Source organism: Macrobrachium nipponense, chromosome 31 (assembly GCF_015104395.2).
Source record: "Macrobrachium nipponense isolate FS-2020 chromosome 31, ASM1510439v2, whole genome shotgun sequence".
Classification (NCBI taxonomy): Eukaryota; Metazoa; Arthropoda; class Malacostraca; order Decapoda; family Palaemonidae; genus Macrobrachium; species Macrobrachium nipponense.
This window is the reverse complement of record NC_061093.1, coordinates 16,619,712-16,642,332: the sequence shown is the minus strand read 5'-3', so window position 1 is coordinate 16,642,332 and position 22,621 is coordinate 16,619,712. Positions and strand designations below refer to the sequence as shown.

At 36.7% G+C, this 22,621-nt stretch overlaps 1 protein-coding gene across 2 annotated transcripts in view; it reads right to left on the bottom strand.

Annotated features, from left to right (window-relative positions):
* The window catches only part of LOC135206651 (spermine oxidase-like), a 29,532-nt gene extending 7,295 nt beyond the window's left edge, over positions 1–22,237 (bottom strand). Inside the window, exons 1-14 of one of the 2 annotated variants that reach the window (XR_010312808.1) lie at positions 22,057–22,237; positions 21,120–21,213; positions 19,589–19,743; positions 19,202–19,318; positions 18,540–18,678; positions 16,764–16,833; positions 15,922–16,050; positions 15,435–15,668; positions 14,153–14,269; positions 12,853–13,040; positions 12,261–12,390; positions 10,778–11,063; positions 973–1,030; positions 180–329 (exon numbers count right to left, since the gene is read on the bottom strand). Coding sequence is in view for 1 of the 2 variants with exons in the window: in XM_064238008.1 (XP_064094078.1) it covers positions 175–329; positions 973–1,030; positions 9,583–9,595 (226 nt within the window). In the remaining variant the exon portion in view is untranslated. Of the gene's footprint in view, positions 1–174; positions 330–972; positions 1,031–9,582; positions 9,847–10,777; positions 11,064–12,260; positions 12,391–12,852; positions 13,041–14,152; positions 14,270–15,434; positions 15,669–15,921; positions 16,051–16,763; positions 16,834–18,539; positions 18,679–19,201; positions 19,319–19,588; positions 19,744–21,119; positions 21,214–22,056 lie in introns of those variants that run through there. The other variant, XM_064238008.1, reaches the window with a different exon arrangement.
* Positions 22,238–22,621: the final 384 nt, after the last annotated feature.

Here is a 22,621-nt window from a genome sequence, read left to right as displayed (position 1 = left end):
CGTTAGACTAGATAAATAGTACCGTAAAGATAAATAATGTTACCATATAAATGAACTAATATTATGAGTCTTATTTGCAGTCTTATCATAGCCAGTTGTATACACATTTCAATATACTCAAGGAACACTAATATATTTTAAATTCATTTTAAAAATGACTCCAAAGACTTCAACCTTGCCTGTAAGTCCGGACTCGTCCTCCGATTCTGATGTCAGCCTCGAGAAGCAAAATGTTGGTAATATTGTTTTCTATCAGAGTCTTGGCTGCCGTCAGTCCAGATATGCCTCCTCCTATGATAATGACCTCTTTCTCAACGGCTGAATTTTTCCTTCAATCAAAAATAAATAAATATTCTTAGAAAATCAACAAAAAGGAATGATGAACTTCTCACTGTAACTTCTTCAATTTTGCTGTAATCATCAGTAGTTTTTTTCTACAATAACTAGAAAACAGTTAGTTTACCGATTATATTTTATGAAATCGTACCATTTTTCTAAGTTTTGACATTATTCTTTTAATGTACTAACACAAGGGAAAGTTATAACAAATATATCTATATAGAGAGGAGTTTGTGTGTGCGCTGTTCTCTAACATTTAACTGGTAGAATTATTATTCCTGTAAAAGGTATATATATATGTGTATATATATATATATATATATATACTATATATATATATATATTTATATATATATTTATAAACACATTATATATATATATATATATATATATATATATATATATATATATCTATATATATAATAACACACTATATATGTACTACACGAATGAAAAAATTATATATAGTATATATATATATATATATATATATATATATATATATATATATTTATATTTATAAACATTAAAACATATATATATATATTTATATATATATACTATATATAATTCTTTTCATTCGTGTACATATATGTGTATTATAATGCCTGTTAAGTTACTTGTGGGACTTACCATTCTTCATAATTTCCAGTTAGGATGTCGGCTGGATGAGGTGGTTGTGAAGGGTCACCTGCAAATGCAAAAAAAAAGTAAGTTCTCTTGAGTGAGTGTGACCTAATCTACTGTTAGACTTATATCAATTCGCTGTAAGTTACTTATTCATATTAACTTTGGCCAAACCTTATATACCCAGTACTTTCCTATATTCTTTGACGAAAGTGTTAGAGTCAATCAGGTAAGAGTAAATGTAGTAAATAAAAAGTACAAGGGAAATAATTATAACTTCCTATATAAATTTTGACCTATTAAGAATAAAAAGTACCAGTACGAGATTTTTCATCAAGAGTTTTACGATAGATTTTTCATGTTATCTTCATAATGCGCGACCTTGCTCCTCGGTTATAGAACTTAACGAATTATCCAGTTGTGCCAATCAATGCTATGAATATATTTCATTTCAGATATGTATTGGGTTTTTCTACGTCTGTGACTTATCCTTAGATATTCATTGTCGTAGTTGAAATATTCTTCAGCGCGTTTTAGTATCTAACTTCCTCAGTAACGGGGCAATGTCAGTGAATGCACCTACCCGCTTGAAGTTTCAAACTTTCCAGTTTCCGACAGTTTTAATCTGTAGCTCAGCGTGTACGGTCTTATCCTTTAAACGGTGCTCGAGGTTAGAAAACTTTCCAAGCTAAGAAAAGTACATTTCTCTACTAGAAGTGGATTTTTTACCAAACCTGGACAATTCATTTAAGGTACATAAAACGCACAGAAACAATTCTGCAGGAATTTGTTAACTGGATCGCAGGCGGTAACTGGCCTGGACAAGCAAGGTAAATGATAATTTGGTTTATTTATTCCCGTTCCTCATATTTTGGTATTTTGTACGAGTTTCTTAAAAGCGTTCAAACAACATTGTTATAATAAACCACCCTACAACGGAGCACCATTTGTTTATCGGCAGCGAACATTAAGCAGGCCTACTGGTAAATGTATATCCTTGGTATATATATCCCTTATTGATGTGGCATATTATCGATTGCCGGTAGTTAATTTTTGTAAAAAACTAAATCCGATATAGGTTTGTCTAGTCCGTGTTGCTGTTGAATATTTTTGGCGATGCGAAAAATCAAAGGAAGGACAATAAACTTAAGCGCAAAGTTGTGTTTTAAGAAAATAGTTCGTAAATAGCGTTTGTAAGGGTTATGTCTGCAGATGGCTAAGTGCTGGTTGAGATTGTTAAGCATGAGGTGGCGCAGATAGTGGGAGAGTTTTGTGTTTGTTAAAGCAAAGTTGACATTTATGGGGACAAATAAAAGCGAGATTGCAAGAAGAATGCTAAAGTGGACGGTTGAATAGAATAAAGCAGTTTGGTATATTTAGGTATTTCATGAAGAGTTGAACTTACGTCTTCTCTCAGCTTATCACTGTCTTAAGTTACAGAATACATGAAGAGAGATTGGGGAAGATTGATTATCTAAGGGAGCCAAGGAGGGAATGTATGAAGGAATCATTGAGCCAACTCTCCCTCCATGGAAGTGGAGTTTGGATACTGTACCCAAATAATAAAGAGAAAAGGGTAATTCTAAAGAATAGTTCCGCGTGGACGGCAAGGAACGTAACCGCGGATACTGGCCCCTGGGTGTTAATTACAGTCGTCCGAATAAATATAACTTAAAATTCATGTTCAGGAGGTAAAACTGCATAGAAAAACCGCAACTGTCATAGTCTAGGCCGCCGCGGAATAGTAATATAGATCAACCGAGAAAAATTCGAAAGTAACTGTGCTGTTTTGATAGTATATATGGCGTAAGAATATTATTAAAAGTAATTAAGAATATGGAGACTTCAAATATGGTAAGAGGAATAGACTTTGCTGGATAGAATGTGGAAGCGATATTAGAAAGGAAGGGTCTTAATATCAAAGAATCCATTGTGTATAACAGTTGAAGGTGAGTGAAAGTACAAGTGGGTTCGACATAATGCTGATCAACTGTCTTTGTAGGTCTTTATATTGGCAGTTAAATTATAAGCGTGGCAGTTTTCTCATGTTACTTTATTGGTGGGACAACCTCCTGATAGGGAAACTTTATAATTTATAAACGTATAATGTGTATACTGTGTATGTGTACGAGCAAGTTAAGTACATATCATAGTTTTACCAGACCACTGAGCTGATTAACAGCTCTCCTATAGGGCTGGCCCGAAGGACCAGATATTTTTACTTGACCAATTGGTCACCTGACAAAAGGATCCACAGCTTATTGTGGGATCCGAACCTCATTATATCGAGAAATGAACTTCTGTCACCAGAAATAAATTCATCCGATTCCACGTTGGCCGAGCGGAGAATAGAACTTCGGACCACCGGGTTGTTACCCGAGCGTGAAAACCACTCGTCCAACGAGGAACTCGTGTATGAACGAAGTTACAGTCACGAAGGAAAAATGAAACAATTGAGTTTCTAAGTACTTTCGTCTTATTACCAAGCCATGGTATGTGTATGTGTATATCACATCAGGAAAGTCACAAATATAAAGGAAGAGGGGTATAATCAGTCGACAGCCAGGTACACGCGTTTTTGTAATTAGGAACTTTTCATGTCACCAAAACATCATCAGTCTGCAATTGAAAATCACAAAATATACTTACAAATCACGAAAAATTAAAATATACTCAGAACGTTTAAACTGAGAATGAGGAGAAAACTACCTATTCAAGGAGAAAGGTAACAGAGTGATTAAAAACGGTAAGGTCTCTACACATCACAAACCTCACGCCAGAGAGAGAGAGAGAGAGAGGCGATGACGAAGCTTTGGAGTTTAAACTAGGTGATAAGTGCTTAATAAACCCCTGGGTCGTTTGCTTTGTGGTGCCAACGATAGAGATATGATTCTTTTCAATGGTTATTTTACAACACTGCATGTGTTTATATATTAGAGAAATTGGGATTGGAGATTCTGGACCCAGTTCTGTAAGTTAATCCTAAATGGCTGTAATACCGGATTTGTACCGACAGTCTACGCAAAGAACCAACATCAATACCAAGACATCTTGGGCATTCAAATTTATATTATTTAATATTGTACCTCATGAAATTCTGCACTTTTTCCTTGTGATTAAAAAACCCTCCAATTTTTTCTGGATGCGTGGGAATGAGATTAAGTTTCAAAAAACATATTCCTTTTCAATAATATTTTTAACTTTAAAACCTAAACTATCTGAATTAATAAAATGGAATGGGTGCGTACATGGTCAGCTTAGGTGCATTCAAATTAAGAGCAAAATATATGCTCAGAAAATAAATAGCATAATTTTTAGGTATTTGTGGAAAGGGAAATATCAACCTGTAGGTAGAGCTACTTTGTTTTTGCCTATGAATGAAGGTGGATTAAACATAATAAGTGTATACCCCAAAGAAAACTGCGGGTATTCTTGCTGCCACAAGCATTGAAGGAAGCTCTGAATGGTAGGGAAAATGAATATATATTACTGTAGGATAAGATTAAGCCATTTGGTAGAGTCTGCTCCCTGCACAGATGTGTCATTTGTTACTCCTGCATTCTATACCAAAGCAATTAGGGTATAAGAGTAGTGTGTTAAGCATAAATCTTTTCCCACCCCATTGTTAAAAGTAAACATATTTACTATGAGCTTTTTTCCAAGGTTCCCGCAAAAGTTAAAAGCAATTACCCTCTGTTGTGTTGGGGGAGAATATGGAAAAACATAAATAACAAATTAATTGGTATTCGGGAGAGAGAATTTTTGTTCAAATATGTACATGAGGTATTGCCCACAAATGTAAGACTAAAAAACATGAAACTAAGAGACAATGGACATTGTAACCTTTGTAATGAACAAGAATGCACAATGCATGTATTTTATTTTTGCATTAAGATAAAAACGTTTTTTGATTGGTTTAGTGTGAAATTATCGTCAATGTGTTCTATTAATAAGAGAAATTGGTTCAACCTTTTGTACTTTGATTTTGATTACAAAACAACCAGGGACAAAAATACAGCAATTATTTTAGTGTGCAATTATCTGTATGTTGTTTGGATTAGCAGAGTTAAAAACCTAGATGAAAGAGATATGATTAATTATTTCAAAGGTAGGCTTAATTATTGTAAATGGATGTTAAAGTCAGTTTATGGGCAAAAGATTAATAAGTTAGTCACGGAAGACTTCTTGGAGACGGTATTATGAGCAAAAAGGGCTTCTTTGAGAATAGCAAAAACAATGTAACTTGAATTTGTGCTTCTTGTATGTAAGGGTTTCTCTTAGGGACCGGTGAGCACTCCATAAGAGCCCTCCTCGGAGGGGGAGGCTGATAGCCATAAGATCCTCCTCTGGCGAGGGAGGAGCAATACCCGGTCCCACACTGATGTATTTTTTATGTTGTGGGTTAACCACATATTGTAGTACTTTTTAGAGCATACGTATACTGTGCAAAGACTATTGTACATGAGATTTCTATGTAAAAATGTGTATATATATGGATGTATAAATTTACAATAAAAAGAGAAAAAAAATTAAGAGAGGTTGCTGGCAGATTCTTCGCTAGCAAATTACTGACGATGCAAATCACCAACATTTTGGGAAATAAGTTGTTTACAAATTATTCCAAAAGAAATCCGACTTCAAGGTTGAAGGAGGGCCAATCAGAGGTGTACCGAAGGGCCCTAAAAACCAGAGTAGAGACAGCATTAATCTTAAAATTACGAAAACACGAACTAAAAAAAAAAAATAATAATAATGATCCATACCACTTGTTGAAATGCTGGTCACGTCCAGTTATTTTTATATCCAAGAAGGCCAGGGTGTCATCTTTCTCATTTTCCAACGTAGTACATATAATGTGAGGCTGAGCCTCATTTACGTAATAGAAAAAAAAAACTTATTGCCACGGAAATTTAAATAGCAAAAGCATCATCAACCTATCTTCTAAAAAAAAAAAAAACTGGCTTAAAATTCCCAGGACACTCATTAAGAAAACTCTCCTCCAAATGTCCCATAAGAAAAAAAAGAAAAAAATTGGCAAAAACCGGTCCCAAAGAAGAAGCCATGGCAACCCGCTCTGCTTGCAGAAAGAGCTGCCGTTTGAAAACAAAGGTGGCACCATGCGCAGCTACTTCCAAGAAGGTTTTAAAAAGTTGCCTACTAAACCACAAAAAGTCTCATCATTACTAAAAACTTTATCCAGAATTATCTCAAGTGTCTCAGAATCAGGGACGTTAGTGAACAACGATTCAACGTCCAGACTGGCCATATACAAATCACCATCCTGTAAAATAATTTCTTTAAATACATAACCATTCTTTAACGAAAATTGAGAGTTGGCGTGTTCATTGAGTATTTTGACCAAGAATTTGGAAATGAATGACGGACTATTATATGCGGACATTATCCGTCTTAAGGGTATATACCGTCTGTATATTTTTGAAGTCCATAAAGAAAGACCCGGTATCAATTAGTTCTTGGTAGTCATCATCAGAAATTACTTTTCCCTGTTTAAGCTTTCCAAGGAAGCGATTGATCTTTTTTTTATGAATTTAAACAAAGATGGGTTCACCAATTAGTTTAAATTTAGAGCCGTCAGACAAAATAACTTTAATGTTTTCAAGATAATCAGCCTTGTCCATAATCTCTATTCCTTTCCCTTTATCTGGCTGACTTACATATCACTAAGTTATCATTTTTATATACCTAACCTTTTAAGATTCCGTAGGGGGGTAGTGCCGCCAGTGGGCCTCATGAGGTGCACTGTAAGCATTACTTAAGTTTCTTTGCAGCGTGACTTCGGCCCCTAGCTGCAACCACTTTTGTTCCTTTTACTGTACCTCCTTTCATATTTCTTTCTTCATCTTACATTCCACCCTCTCCTAACACTTGATTCATAGTGCAACTGCGAGATTTTCCTCCTGTTACACCTTTCAAACTTTTTACTGTCAATTTCCATTTCGGCGCTGAATGACCTCATAGGTTCCAGTGCTTGGCCTTTGGCCAAAATTCTATATTCAACTCAACTCGACTAACCTTTTAAGAATTTGAGTCCTCCTTTCTAAAGTAAGGGGCCCACTTCACCCTGAGTTTTCTGTAATTGTCATGTAACTGTGATGATAGCATATCTGTTGAAGAATTGCCATATTGAAATGACCGTAATTGATACTCTTAAGTCAATGGTAAAGCACCTCACAAGGAATGTCAAGTCGAGATTCTTTTGGAATATTTGTAAACAAATAATTTTCCCTAAAAGTTAGTTTTTTGCACCGTTAGTAAATTGCTAGCGAAGCATCTGTCAGCACCCTCTCTTAATTTTAATGTACCTAAACTGACCATGTACGCACCCATTCCATTTATTCATTCAGATATTTTACGCTTGAAACTTAAAAATATTATTGAAAAGTTTGGTTTTTAAAACTTATTCCCATGAATTAAAAAATTGATTTTTTTAATTACAAGGACAAATTGTATGATTTCATGAAATCCAATGTTGTACATAAATTTTAATGCCAAGATGTCTTGGTATTTATGTTGGTTCTTCGCGTAGACTGTTACAAGTCCAGTATTACAGCCATTTGGGGTAAAGTTACAGAACTGGGTCCAGAATCTCTAATCCCGATTTCTCTAATATGAGAACTCCTGCAAAGAGTTGTAAAATCATTATTGAAAATAATCATATCTCTATCATTGGCACCACAAAGCTAACTACCCTTGAGTCATTGTTTATTAAGCACCTATCACCTAGTTTGAACTCCAACGCCTCGTCATCTCCTCTCTCTGGCGTGAGGTTTGTGATGTGTGCAGACCTTACCGTTTTTAGTCATTCAGATCTTTCTCCTGGAATAGGTAGTTTTCTCCTCTTTCTCTAGTCTAACGTTCTGAGTATATTTTAACTTTTTTGATTTGTAAGTTTATTTTAATTGTGAATTTCGATTGCAGACTGATGTGTTGGTGACACGAAACTTATTAATAAAGCGCATTTACCTGGCTGTCGTCTGATTGGAGCACTCTTCTTATACACACACACACACATATATATATATTATATATATATATATATATATATATATATATATATATATATATATTATATATATATATATATATATATACTATATATTATATATATATATATATATATATATATATATATGTAAAAGTAACACGCTCTTGTTTCGATATCCATCACTGGTTAGTGTCTGGGCTGCTTTTCCAAGTTCCCTGAAGTTCCCTGTGGGTTACTTTCCGGATTGAGCAATGTGTTAGTACACGTATAACGTAAGCATATAATATTACCGATCACTCGAGTCTGTGTTCTTTAGATATTGGCTTGAATGACTCGGGGCCACTCACCTCTCGCGTCAAGACAGCGTCTGGTGTTTGTGGGCAAGGTATTCTATATACCTTGTTTGTGGGTTTTGTGTAGTATACTGTTGTCGGGCTTTTTATAATTTTTTCTCGTTTTTGCTTTTTTTTCTATAGTAAAATTGAGGTTGAATTATTATGGAGGGTATTGGCTAAGTATTTGGCGTCTTCTTGTCTGTTTGTGGCTATAAAAATGTCATCGGCGTATCGTGCCGTGGTTTGGTGTGCGCATGGCATGGCGTTCTTAAAGGATATTACTACCCATTGGTAACCTCAGCTGTTTAGAGGCATCAGGCCCCACGATGCGATGTCACTGATATTCCTGTGTAGTGATTCGCTTTGGCAACTCTCGAGAGATGCTACTTATTTCTTCTTTCCTAATACAGATTTTTTTCTCTCCTAAGTTAATATATAGGCTTCGTTAATCATTCTAAATATCTGCCTAGACAACATACAGACATAAATTTTGCCATTTTTGTTGACATTTGAATAAATAAAAATATAATTTTCTTAACAGATTATATATATATCACAGTTTCAAAATATGGTACGATAAGGTTCTTTGCAGCGTCCCTTCGGCCCCAAGCTGTAAACCCTTTCGTTCCTTTTACTGTACCTCCGTTCATATTATCTTTCTCCCTTCTTACTTTCCACCCTCTCCTAACTATTGTTACACCATGCAACTGCGAAGTTTTCCTTTTGTTGCACCTTTCAAACCTTTCTGCTCTCAATTTCCTTTTCAGCACTGAATGACCTCTTAAGTCTAGTACTTGGCCTTTGGCCTAAATTTTATATTCCCATTCCGATAAGCGTTATCTACCTACCGTCCTCCCTCCCTCCCTACTTCAAACCCTTTTCCGACATATCTTATCATTTTTATATCCTGAATTGTGGAAGATATGTAAGACCTGATTAAGTTCTTTGACAGATAAGTCGTTACACTTCGTTAATGTATGAAGCCGTACGAATGATGTCGGAAAAAGTGGAAAAGCGTAAAAGAAACCTTGTAGATCATAAGATGGGCAAGCACTAGTGGAGAGTCTCTCTCTCTCTCTCTCTCAGCCGCTAGTTGAGAGAGAGTGAGCGCGCGTTTCATCGGTCACTTGCCACATGGAGTATTTTCTATATTTAACTTGCCCTGTCATAGTGTCTTCAGCTAACCGTTGTAACTTGAGACCAATCTACATTTTCTCTTTCGCGATATAATAGATATATTATGCTACAATATTAAAGAACTAAAAGCAGCCTTACCTCTATGTTCCATCGAGTTTTGTGTTATCTCAGAAGGCACTGTTATGACACTTAATCACATCACAAACTCCACCTCACTAGTACTATGTTAGTTCAAATGCTCTGAGGTGCTATTTGTCCGTAACTTAGACCAAGTTTTATTATTCTGTTCCCCTACGCACTTAAAAATGTCCTGACATGGATCTCTCTTGGTTACTTCACTTGCCTCACTGAGATTCTAAGATATCTTAGTCTCTCTCTCTCTCTCTCTCTCTCTCTCTCTCTCTCTCTCTCTCTCTCTCTCGTTGAGAATTGAGACAATGAGTACTCCACTTGGCCTAAGTTGCCAGTTACGCTTTTTTGTCCTTTATATCTTCTGATGACTGCGGCAATAAAAATTGAACACTTTGGTGTGAAAATTTGCCAATATATTTCATTCTTCCTGATACTGGTAGCTCTTCCTCAAGTTAGGAAACCCGAATAATACTTTTAGAACAACTCGCTATTCCTTTCCAAGTGTTAGCCAGACATCTCGCTAGTCTGACGCGAAGGGTTTCTTAACGGTATGCTGCCATTATAAGCCCTGACCTTGGTCATTATTTAGTGCTGTTCGTTTCGGTTGGTTTGTGGAGACCAGAGGTTCAAGCCAGGACCCTTATGGCTCTTAACATTTTCATATATTTAAATATAATGCAAGAGCTCGTACTGGCATAAGGCCAGCTCAGACTAAAACCAACCACCAATGCTCTTTGCTCTTAGATATCATTCCCAACATCAAGCAGTTCCCTTAATATATTCTTCACCTCTCCCTGTATTAGCTAACTAAGCAAATTTGTAAACTACCTTTCAGTATTGATTTCATTATGAACATTTTGTTGACTTCTTTTGAGCGGCAGTATGCAGAATCCGTTTATGTACTCATTTATTAATGTGTGTGAACAAGCGTCGAAGTATGCTCGCTATTTCCTATATTGCTGTTCATAGACTCGTGAATTGTCTCAGTATTTCATAATATTAAATTTACGAAACTGAGGAGTAGCTTTTGACTTAATCTTTTAATACATATAGCGTTCATTATTTGTACGTATAATCTTAAAGAAATATCGGCTTTGACGGTAAATACAGTATTTCACAAGCACAATAGAATACTTGTATATCATACTTTAAATATAATATAAAAATAAAATCCTTTCTACAATATACATTTTTAAGATACCTGAAAGAAAATTCTCCTAATAGAAAATGTCTTATTTTGCTTCTTGTGGTCGTAAGCTGAGATAGCACTGCTACATAGAACGAGTAAGGAAGCCGTTCCAAACCGAATCCCTCTGTTACTACTACTGCTACTGCTACTACAACTACCACCACGTCAAAACTCATTGTCGTCCCTTTGCTCTCAGATGACTCAGAACTTCGGAGGCTGCCCTCAGCCCCGATTCCATGGCGCCGTCCACGGTGCTGTAGTGAGTATTGTGGGTATGCTCCCCTGCCCACAACACAACCTGCGAACAACAAACAACGTTTGAATGAAGTATGCCCTGGTTTGCATCGACGAGGTAATCCTCAAGGCCTGGAACCAAGTAACACATTAATTAAGTTACAGGTAAATCTATCGTTATAATGTCACATCTAGATCATATTGTATTCTATGAAGATAACGCGTATAAGTAGGTCTTTTCATAAAAGATTTCGGCTCGTATTTCAAAACCATTTAGTACTTCCCTCACAACTAAGTAGGACCACTGAATAAAAATTAACTTGAAGCATGGACTTTATGGCGAAGGACCTTAGGTTACACGGAGCTTCATATTTACGTATGTTTGACTTTTACATGGATGTTATGATTAAAGTCGTTAAACAAATTGAATAGACGTCATTTTGGCACTTTTAAATGTTGTAACCCTGCCCACAAATTACCTTTTGTCTTAACAACCGTCAGGTTAGAAACCAGGTCTTTGCACACAGTTTCGTAGTCAATAATTTTTCATAACCGTACTTGAAAGTAAGTGTTATCTTGTGGATATGCACATTTCCTTCCTTTCTTTAAATCTTCAGAACCAAAAACTTAAGTCATCAGACACTATAGTCCCCAAGAGGGCTTCAAAGGGAAATCGGCCCACAGAGAATGAGATACAACTGACAAAAGGTGAAAAATAAATGAGAGGGAAAAGAAGAGTAACCTGATACACCAGAAATTTCATATGTCAGCAGCAGAGAGCAGGAATGAATTTGCTTCTCGCTTAGATAATTTGGAGATCAGAAAATCCCACAACTGCGCTAGACGGACTATTCTACATTTGTGTTGTAGCCAAGATCAAACTCCCAGCAAACTGAGTAGTATTAAACCTGGTGCTTTAAAACGTCACACTGTTTGCTACAGCAGCCTGCTTTAAGCCCCTTCCACATGGCGGGCAGACACTGTTACCAATTTTGAGTGGATGGCGATCAGAGTTTGGTCAATAGGTTCGCCTGCCTGTGACTACTGCCTCCCTTGGACTGTTTGATCTGGTAACACTATTGAAAAGCGAGAGAATTGCGGGCAAGTCAGAGTGCCCGTCGTGTCTTTGCCCCTTGTGAGGAAGGGGCTTTATTGTAAATATACACATACACGCGCAATATACACAACTATTGATCCATGAACAATTATAATCGATCAAAAAAACTTCTTATTGTGATGAGTGAACGTCCTATGCACTCACCTTCTTCCCGCTGGAATTCTTGAGTGGGACTTGGAATGGTATCCTTGAACGAAGTCCTGCTTGGTCCCCCTCCACGGTGACGAAGGACGAGTATGCCCCTCGGGTCCAAGGATTTAGTCCCCATTGAGTCCTGGAAGCGAAAAATGATTTTAAAAATGTCCTGTAATATTTGATAAAGGTTACCGCAACTGTGAAAAGGAACTACATGATAACACTGGTCGTTTTGCTAAATAGTTTTTACAGGAATGAAATATTTGCTATTGTTTTTTTGCTATTGTCTTTTTATTATTAATTTACTGTTGGTAGACACACACACACACACACACATATACATTATACATATATATATATATATATAATATATATATATATATATATATATATAATATATACATACATACATAACAAAGGTATAACCGTATGCATAGGTAGAAGCTATCATGGGTAGAACTATGCGTAGGTAGAACCGTATACATAGCTATTATTTCAGGACTGTTTTCGTTCAGATACAAAGAAAATCATGAAAAATGGAGTGAACTGGAAAAGTCAAACACAGACAGATATTCCTCTAAAGAAAGAAGTAATGTTTCACCTTCTGAAGAACGTCGGCTGGGGCACTTCGGTTTTCGTGACGTTTGAAAGCAAACTGCGGAGGTGTCTTTTAACAGTCTCCTCCGGCAGGTTCTCCATGGCAGTAGCGTGACGGCCTGTCACAAAAACTTGCACGACGCTTTCCTGTTGGTGCACACTCACTACCTGAACGACGCCGTACATCCATTCCTACAGAAGCAGAACGTGAGAGGGTCTGATGTTTGAGGTTTGGAAAATCTTGACTTCCATACAGTGATTGGGATATAAAAATTTAGGCTAAGGGATAAGCGCTGGGACCTATGAGGTCATTCAGACCTGAAAGGAAAATGAGAGTAACAAGGTGTGATCCGACCTCCAGCTTAATCGAGGCGCGTGCTAACAACTACGGTCAAATAGAGCGTTGTTTCACCAACGAAAATTTAGATAAATACGCTATATTTTACTAGAAATAATTATGTACTGTTGAGCAAGCTGAACATTTTTTACATTTTCATTCTAATAAATAAATCGTGCATCTCCTATCCTAAAAATCCTGTATCTTGAACTCGACGCGAAATACCTTTTTCAGACCTTTTTAGGCTTCTCCATAGGGCTTCCTTAACCCACAACAAGAACATCATCATCAACTAAGTGCGTAGGCTTACTCCCCGAGTAAGCGAAAAGGTTTGAAAGGTGTAACGGGAGGAAAACTTCAAAGCATTTACGCTATGAAACAATTGTTGGGAGAGGGTTGAGGTTAGTAAGATGGAAGAAAGTGAATATCAACAGAGGTACAGTTTGAGGAACGAAAGTGGGGGGGGGGGGGGGGGGGGGGGCTGAAAGGACGCCGCAGAGGACTTTGAGTGATGCCCACAAATAGCTTCGGTTACGTTAAATCAAATGAAAATGTTTCAAAACGGTGTATTTGTCATCCCATCCAGGGGTGCACTGTATGCATTAATAAAGGTTCTTTGCAGCGTTCCTTCGGCCCCTAGCTGCAAACCTCTGTCATTACTTTTACTGTAACTCCTTTCATATTGTCTTTCTTCCATCTTGCTATCCACCCTCTTATGACAGCTACTCCTGTTACACCTTTCAGACCTACCTATACTCTCCGTTTCCTTTCCAGCGCTGAATAATCTCACAGGTCCCAGTGCTTGGCCTTTGACCTCAATTCTATATTCATTTCAATTCAGTCCACTACATTTGACGACTATCGAGTAACCTTAACAAAAATCTAGCATTTTAACATTACTTATCATCGAAGTCGCTTACAAATGACTAGTAATCCCTACAAATATTCTCTCCTTCATCCTACTTACCATATCACGAGGGAGATTGAATTCCGTCCAAAGTACCATGATCCATAACGGCCTCCTGCCCCACCAGGGCGCTGCCCAGCCCATTTGGACCTTGTCCACCACGCCCAGCTCGATGCCCTTTTCAAAAGGAGGTTCGACTGATTAGAATTTTCAAAGCTTTTATAATCACTTGTTTATTTCGTTTTATGAGGTTAGTTGGATCATTTTTTCTTGTAGCTTAGTTTGCAGTTTTTATTGTGATGGAGTTTTATATTTTTAAGTATATATATATATATATATTATATATATATATATATATATATATATATATATATATATTTATATATATAGATTATATAGTTAAAAATTTCTAAAATTTCATCGATGTATGTGTATATATAATTTTTATATAGCGCAGAATCAACATAAAAGTTAAAGAAAGTGTCTAAAAGACACTGGTAAGACCAGCTTTGATGCAAGGTCCAGAACATGACCGGCAAAGAGAATGCAAGAGGGGAAATTGGATGCGGTAGAAATGACAGTGCTCTGGTGGGTGTGTGGAGAAACAAAAATGGACAGGAGCATAAATGAAAGTAAAGGAACTGCCAAAGTCTTAGAACTATCAAAGAAGGCCCAGGAGAGGAGACTGCAGTGTGATGAGAAGGGATGAGACATAAATATGTAAGGAGAGTGATGCAGAGGGAGTTGACTGCTGGGAGAGAAGAACGAAGAAGCGAAGGTGGAAGGATGTAATTCAAGAAGATCTAAGAGCCAACCAATTGTCAGAGGACGATGTGTTGGACCGAGCCAGGTGGAGGAAAGCTGTCAGGAACATCGGCCCCAAATAGAAGTGGGGGATAAGATGCAGAGAAAGAAATATTAAAGATACCCCTCCTAAACGTACTGATAGATCCCAGAAGATTACAGATATAAAAGAAAACTAGCAAAATATTATAGGCACCCCTCCTAAACGTAGTCAAGAGCCCCGAAGACAGAAGATTATAGATATCAAAGAAAACGAGCAAAATAATATGGGTACCCCTCCTAAACGTAGTCAAAGATCACCGAAAACAGATTATAGATATCAAAGAAAACTAGCAAAATATTATAGGTACCCCTCCTAAACGCAGTCAAAGATCCCAAAGACAGAAATTACAGATATTAAAGAAAACGAGCAAAATAATATAGGCACCCCTCCTAAACGTAGTCAAAGATCCCATAAGATTACAGATATCGAAGAAAACGAGCAAATGCAACCAAACAAAATATTTAAAAGTCCGACATTCAAGTTCAGACACCTTACGGACAAGTCCTTCAGGAACTGCGACGGGAGCGCCGGTAGGAAGAGGTGGGCGTGACGTTCCTTCAGGTGACCGACAGAGGCGGTCACGATCACGTGATCTGCCAGGTAAGTCGTCGACTGGTCGAGGCCTTTCCTGGTCCAGACCAGGACCTGGTCTCGCCCAGCGCCGGTTTCGTCCCAGGTAATTCGACACACGGGTGTCGATAAACTCACAAGGTCGGGTGAGATGTTGGCCTAGAAGTAGACGGGCGTGTTAGTCTCTCTCTCTCTCTCTCTCTCTCTCTCTCTCTCTCTCTCTCTCTCTCTCTCATTCCAGTTGAAAATTTTTAATCATGATAAGTCAAGGATGAGTTATTTTAATTGATGGCTGCCTTTCGTCATTTCTATCACTGAAACAAGAGGAGTCTCTCTCTCTCTCTCTCTCTCTCTCTCTCTCTCTCTCTCTCTCTCTCTCTCTCTCTCTCTCAAGCTCTACCAACACACGCACCTTGAGGAAATTGACGAAAGTGTCGTAACCATCTTTCCACTGGAAGCTCGAGCCGTAATTAGCATACCGACCTGTATCCAGGGCAGAGCTTTCCAGCCAGCTGTCGGTGCCCTCTTCGTAATTGACTACCTATCAAAAAATTAATAATAATATGAAATGCTAAACGTAAAGCAACTCGTGTTTACTGTAAATACATTATTATTATTATTATTATTATTATTATTATTATTATTATTAGTTATTATTTTACTTATTATTATTATTAATAACAATAATATCCCTATTATTTTAAACATGAATTATTAAGAATCATTGCTGCATTAATTTTATAGAGGTTCTTCTGTTTTTTGATTGTGGTTTTCTCAGTGTTGCTTAAAAAGTTGCTCACCAGTTGAAGCAATAATGGAAAAACCACAATGAGAAAAGCAGAGAAGAACCTCTATAAAGCTCATGCAGCAATAATTTGTAATAAAATATTATTATTATTATTATTATTATTATTATTATTATTATTATTATTATTATTATTATTATTCTTCAGAAGGTGAACCCTCTTCTTATGAGAGAAAAAACCACCATAGGGGACACTCCTTTGAAATTCAAGCTGCCAAATAATATGGTATTCGTTAGAAGGTAGTGGGAAATACAGAAATAAAATACCGGTTATTAGAAACACAAATAGAATAAACAAATGAATAAAGACTTAAGTAAACAGTTAAAATGCAAGGAGGATTGCAATGCATTGCACCTTCGCTTGAACTAAGGAAGTTCCAATTGCACGACATCCTTCTCTTGTTATTCACTAAACACTTCGTGTGTTCTCCAATGAGTGAAGCCTTTACCTGTTCCAGGAGGTGAAGCCAGGCTCTTCCGATCTTGCTTTCGGTTCCTTTGCCGTAGGCGTAGGGGAATCTGCAATATTATATATAATTAGATTTTTAATTACACAGTTTGTGAAAGGAACGTCAAAAGTAGATTAGTCAAATTAATTATATTGAATATTAAATTGCTTTCCTGTGAGATATTGCATATAATGCAGCAGTAGAGAAATACTTTTCCAACTGATTCGAGACAGGCAAGAAAATTACATTTTTCATGTGAAGAACTTCGGTAAGGCAGCCCTGATTTATCTATCAAGATCGTTATGTTCTGCTTTTGGAAGCAGTCATCGTGTAACATTAGGTTGAAACAACATGTAAGTGAAACAGCAATAGCCCCTTTCTTCAGATTCCCCGTTTCCGAAAAGCACGTGAAATTTGGGCCTAAACTTGAATAAAGGTGAATCTCTCAGAACGGAGCATAGGATTTAAATGAAGCAGCTTCTGCTCTGGATTTCAATTCGATATTGGCCATCATTTCATTAAGTTATTGGCTTTTAACACCACCTTGTAACATGCAAGGGTGTCGTTTGCAAACGAAACGTTGCTTCATGTATTGACTTGCACTGAATCAGTTTGCCCGGCGAATTGCTAATATTGAATGCATGTAAGTGAAGTATTTGAACGTTATACAAAATTTGCAATTTTATTTTTCGTAATACAACTTGTTTTTCGTGTATTGATTGTGGTATATAAAAATACAAGGAATTCGGCTAACTACTAAGTACAACAAGAAAACTTGTTTGAAGGTTTAAAAAAATCCTTATGCAAAGATAGGTAAGGTTAGGAAGTAATTTTCTTTACCCATGAAGATATCTTTATTACAAATTTATTTGCTTTTTTTGGAGTATCGCTACTTGTAAAGTGATCATCTGGAAATATCCCCAACCTTATTCTGTTTCACGTGGTCAGCTGTTTGACCTGACCGATTATATAATTATCGGACTACGCATGTACTCTGTCTATCCAGAGTTACAAGGATTAGGATGTCTCAAAGACTTGTTAGTCCATCCGAAGAGACATCGTGTTTTCTCTTATCTCTAAGAGCAGATTTTCTGTTCATTCAGTGTCTTAGCTTTCTATTAAACTTTTCCGCACTGTTGCTGTTTACTTCTGGTGGCAGTTTATTCCATGTGTCACATATCTTGTATGTGAAGAAGTTCCCGCAATGAGATGTTGTATATCTTCAGTTCTAGTTTCCATCCATTATTTTTTGTCTGGTTTTCGTTTAACATCAATAGGTTACTGTCTACTTTTGTTATGTATTTCAGTATTTTGAATGTTCCTATAAGTTGTCCTCGCAATCGTCGTGTTTCTAAGCCATACATGTTCAGGGTCCCAAGTCGTCTTTGGTAACTATTTGCCTGATGGATGGAATTAACTTTGTGGCTCTTGCTTGTACCCCTTCTAATCTATTTATGCCCTTCCTTAGTGTTGGTGACCAAAACTGTACTGCATATTCAAAATGGGGTCTAACTATTGATGTGTAGAGCTGCAGCACAGTTTCTTTGTTTCTGTATTTGAACTGCCTCTTTATGTATCCCACTAGTTTCTGTGCCTTCTTTTCAGCTTTTATGCACTGTTTTGTGGATTTTAAGTCCTTGGTTATAATGACTATCAAGGTCCTCTTCTCGTTCTACACTATTTATGAGGGGCTTGTATAATGAAGTTACCTTTCTAAGGACCTGCCGAAGAAACAATCAAGGCTTAACTGAGTCAGAAACACGTGTCTTAACTTACCTGTCCAGGTAACAACGACCATAGGAATTGTTCCTGTACTGAGCTATGACTTCTTGCGCCATGCACGTCTCCATCAGTTTGATCACTTTGTACTTGGAGGGGTCACTCCGGGTCCCGTCCTGTGTTACGACTCGCCAGTCTGGAGTGTCAGAATAAATAAGTTAGTAAATTAATATAATTGGGCAAAAGTAAGTAATTTAGGGAAAATGTATGAAATACACCGTTGATTCTTACAATATGGCTATTTGTTATGGTACTAAATTATAGTTACTGGTGCTAAACTCTGGTACTAAATTGAAGTAAATAGTTCTAAATGTTACTAAATTGTAGTTAAAGGTTCTAGATTTTGAATGCATTGCAAAGGTCAGTCAATGTACAAATATAAGTATTCGAAAATGTACATTTCACCTTGTTACAAGCAGGATTTATGTATATGTATGTACTCATCCGGCCTTTATGAATTCTGTGTCGCAAACCGTTCGAAATAATAAGTAATCCTGAGAATGACTGCCAGAATCTCTCAGTTAATCTTTGTCTCGGGAACACAGAAATCGTAGGCCTAATATCCAGTCAATTGTGGCACATACAGCTCATCATTTCTAAATCGTTTAATACAAACCAAACACGGTCAGTTCGTAATGGACAAACGATGGTTTACTCACCGTAATCTTCCTCGGTTACATAAGGCGACACTTTATTTAATTTTCTTGCCCAGCGATAGATAGGGTTCTTCTCTCCCCCGTGGATCCATTCTGCTCCGTCCTCCACCAGGATGTTTCCTTAGAAAGATATAAACTTTACAAAATCATCAACCTTGTTATGGGCCTAGTCAGGACCGTTATGAATTGTAACGCAAGCTTTGTTCGATTTCCTGGTACGAGAATAATTTGTTCTATTCCCGCTAACTTGAATTTTCTTAACTCTATTCCCAGAAAAGATAAAAAATACATTCCATTGTTAATATTTTGCAATATCCTTAACTTTTTTTACTTCAATTTTGAAGTCCAAGTAATGTAAACTCTTTGTTGTAACCAGCATTTGTCACTAACCTTCTCTGTGAGTGCGCACCCGCCCACCAAGGTAGTCGCCAGCTTCCAGTAATGCGAAATCGGTGTAATTGTTCTCGATCAAGCTCTTGGCAGCCGTTATTCCAGCCACCCCTCCCCCCAAAATCACCAGGCCCACTCTCCGGGCGACTATGTTCCTTAAAATATATGTATAAAAATGTTAATTGTGAAATTTCTTGTGAAATCTTCGCTTTCTGCTACGTAATTCGTGCAAAGGCCTTGTACTGTTCAAATATCAGTATCAGAATTATTTACAGTAAGAGAAACGATTTAATACCGTAAGGATGGATATAAAGTTCATCTCGGGTAAAATATTACTGGAAAAAAATACACAGTACAAGACATCATGCAGTGTTCATTCCATTATAGCTAACGCGCTGTTCAACCACTTTAGGCTAACCACAAAATCTTTCGTAAAACGGAGATTATCTCTCTATGGCCATTAATGTGGTTCGAGGTGACCTTCCGCTCGGTTTGGCTTCCTCCTTAGACAGTATAGTACACGCATTCAGGAAGCAAAATTAATTGCCGTTAGATGGTGGAAATCTTATGATCTGTTATCATTCATTTATAGTGGAGGGTGAAAAACAATAGAGTGGCCTTTGTGTTTTAAGCAATATTCGTTAATCAGTGTTGTAAACTTGTAGTACTCGCTGTCCTTTCTGATATTTCTCTCTTATATATAAAAAAAAAAAAAAAAAAAAAAAAAAAAAAAAAAAAAAAAAAAAAAAAAAAAAAAAAAAAACTAGTTTTGCACTGTTCTCGTGAGTGCAACTGATACTTCAGTGCTTAAATAAGTTCAGCTGCAAAATTTTAATTTTTAAAAAATCGGTACGGATTTTTTTTTTTTATTTAAAGTTTAAAATTCTATTGGTCTTGGTTACAATGAGAGTGCGAGTTGACCACGTACACTCTCTCTCTCTCTCTCTCTCTCTCTCTCTCATATGCGTGCCGGGCGACGACGTCCTTTTGGCGCCAACTACTTAACTCTGACGGCTCTCAACAATGGACTACGTGAAAGGTCAACGCTGTGGTTTTAAACAGATTTGTGTACGTACACCCACTCTTTCAACCACACACTTTCGCCCGCAGACCGGAAGAGTGGATCCGGAAATGATGACGTAGCAATTAGCAAAGTTTTAAACCGATAGATTTTTTTTACTACTACTACTACTATTACTACTACTACTACTACTACTACTACTACTACTACTACTACTAATAATAATAATAATAATAATAATAATAATAATAATAATAATAATAATAATAATAATAATAATAATAATAATAATAATAATAATAATAATAATAATAAACTTCAAGATTTCTCACAGCATCTCATAATTCATGTTCGTGTTCTTTACTCGACGGCTAGACCAAATAAAAGTGAATAGTTAGGTCTACACACGCATACACACTATATATATATATATATATATATATATATATATATATATATATATATATATATATATATATTGAGGATTATGGAGATAATTAAAATTCTTACTGAGTAGTAGCATCTTGAGTGAAGTCATCACAGGGATGTCTATTCGCACAGCCATCATTGGTGATGTCAGAGAAGGCTCTTGCTGGTTGGACGTCTGAAATTGCAGTTTGTTAGTTAATTACTTTCGTATTTTTTTTTTTTTATCTTTTATGGTGTCTTGTGTGGAATTAGACCGTGCTGGTTAACGTTTGCTTGATTCGGCCACAGAAGGCCTAGTGTTCCGATGGACAACTTTAATTTTTAGAAATTGTGCAATGTTGCATCACGGAAAAAACAATTTTAGCATCTTAATTATAAAAAAATATTATGTTTACTCTCCGTGAGTTCAACTCATGACCGGAGTTTTCAATACCGTTTAATTAATGTGAGTCTCTCTCTCTCTCTCTCTCTCTCTCTCCGAACTGGTTATTACAGAAAACTAATCGGATTCTCCGGAATAATGCTGGTGACATTGTTTTTTGTTAGGTTTATAACTGTTTATTTATACAAGCCATAGACCTATAATTTAGGCGATACTAATTCGCCTTGATTTCTTGACATGCTGGTTAATGATTAATCAGGCTTTGAACATTTTGCGGCGTGTTTAGTACAAGCCCGTTGGGTATTATCGTAAAAACAAACTAAAGACTCTGAATATCGTAAAGATAATGACCCGTAAAGAAATATTAGTCCTACATAATAGCCCCCGCAAACGTTAGGCGACCACTGTCTAGGAAACATCCCTCCGTTCAGTCGCTTCAATGAATAATTAGGCAGTAAACAATATTTCCCAGCAAATCCTGAACTAATTATTGCAAATTAGAGAACTCTTCAGTATTCTTCAGGCTCGTAGTCTCACTACGTAGCAACATCAATTCACTTACCTCGCTGAAGAAATGTTAGTTATTTATTCTGTTAGTTATTATCTCGATTCCTGAAAATGACTAATTTTGCTTACTAAACAATCCCATGAGTAGAATCAGCGACAGACACCTTCGCCGTATCGAAGACTCCATTCTCTCAAGACTTCCTTCTCAGCGACTGGCGACTTCCTTCCTCCGCGACCGGCGACAAAACAATGACGATTCTGGAATTCGTTGGCTAATTTAGTATCTGGTGTGGTTAACATTCGACTTTTACGCTTCTTTTGTCTTTCGGTGCGCACGTTTCGAGACCTCACATGTGACGGACGTCTCGTTCGCGAATTTGGCAAAAACCAGTCCTTTTTTTATTTCTTTATTTTTATTTTTATGGTCTTTCAGGACAAGTTTGTTTCCGGATTAGAGGGACAGTAATGTTAACTTGTTTTTTTCAAAGACTAGTTTAGTGTGATGATATGAGCGGCATTCCTTTTATATTTATATTTTTTTTCAAACATGATGTCTATCGTAGGTAAACTAGAACCAGTACATTGGTGTTACTTTGGCTTTTTATTTAGGCGTCTTGAGGATACTTTGGTATGCGATCTACACTTTCGCCGTGTTACTAAACACGGCGAAGTATTATATGGCCAAGATTATATC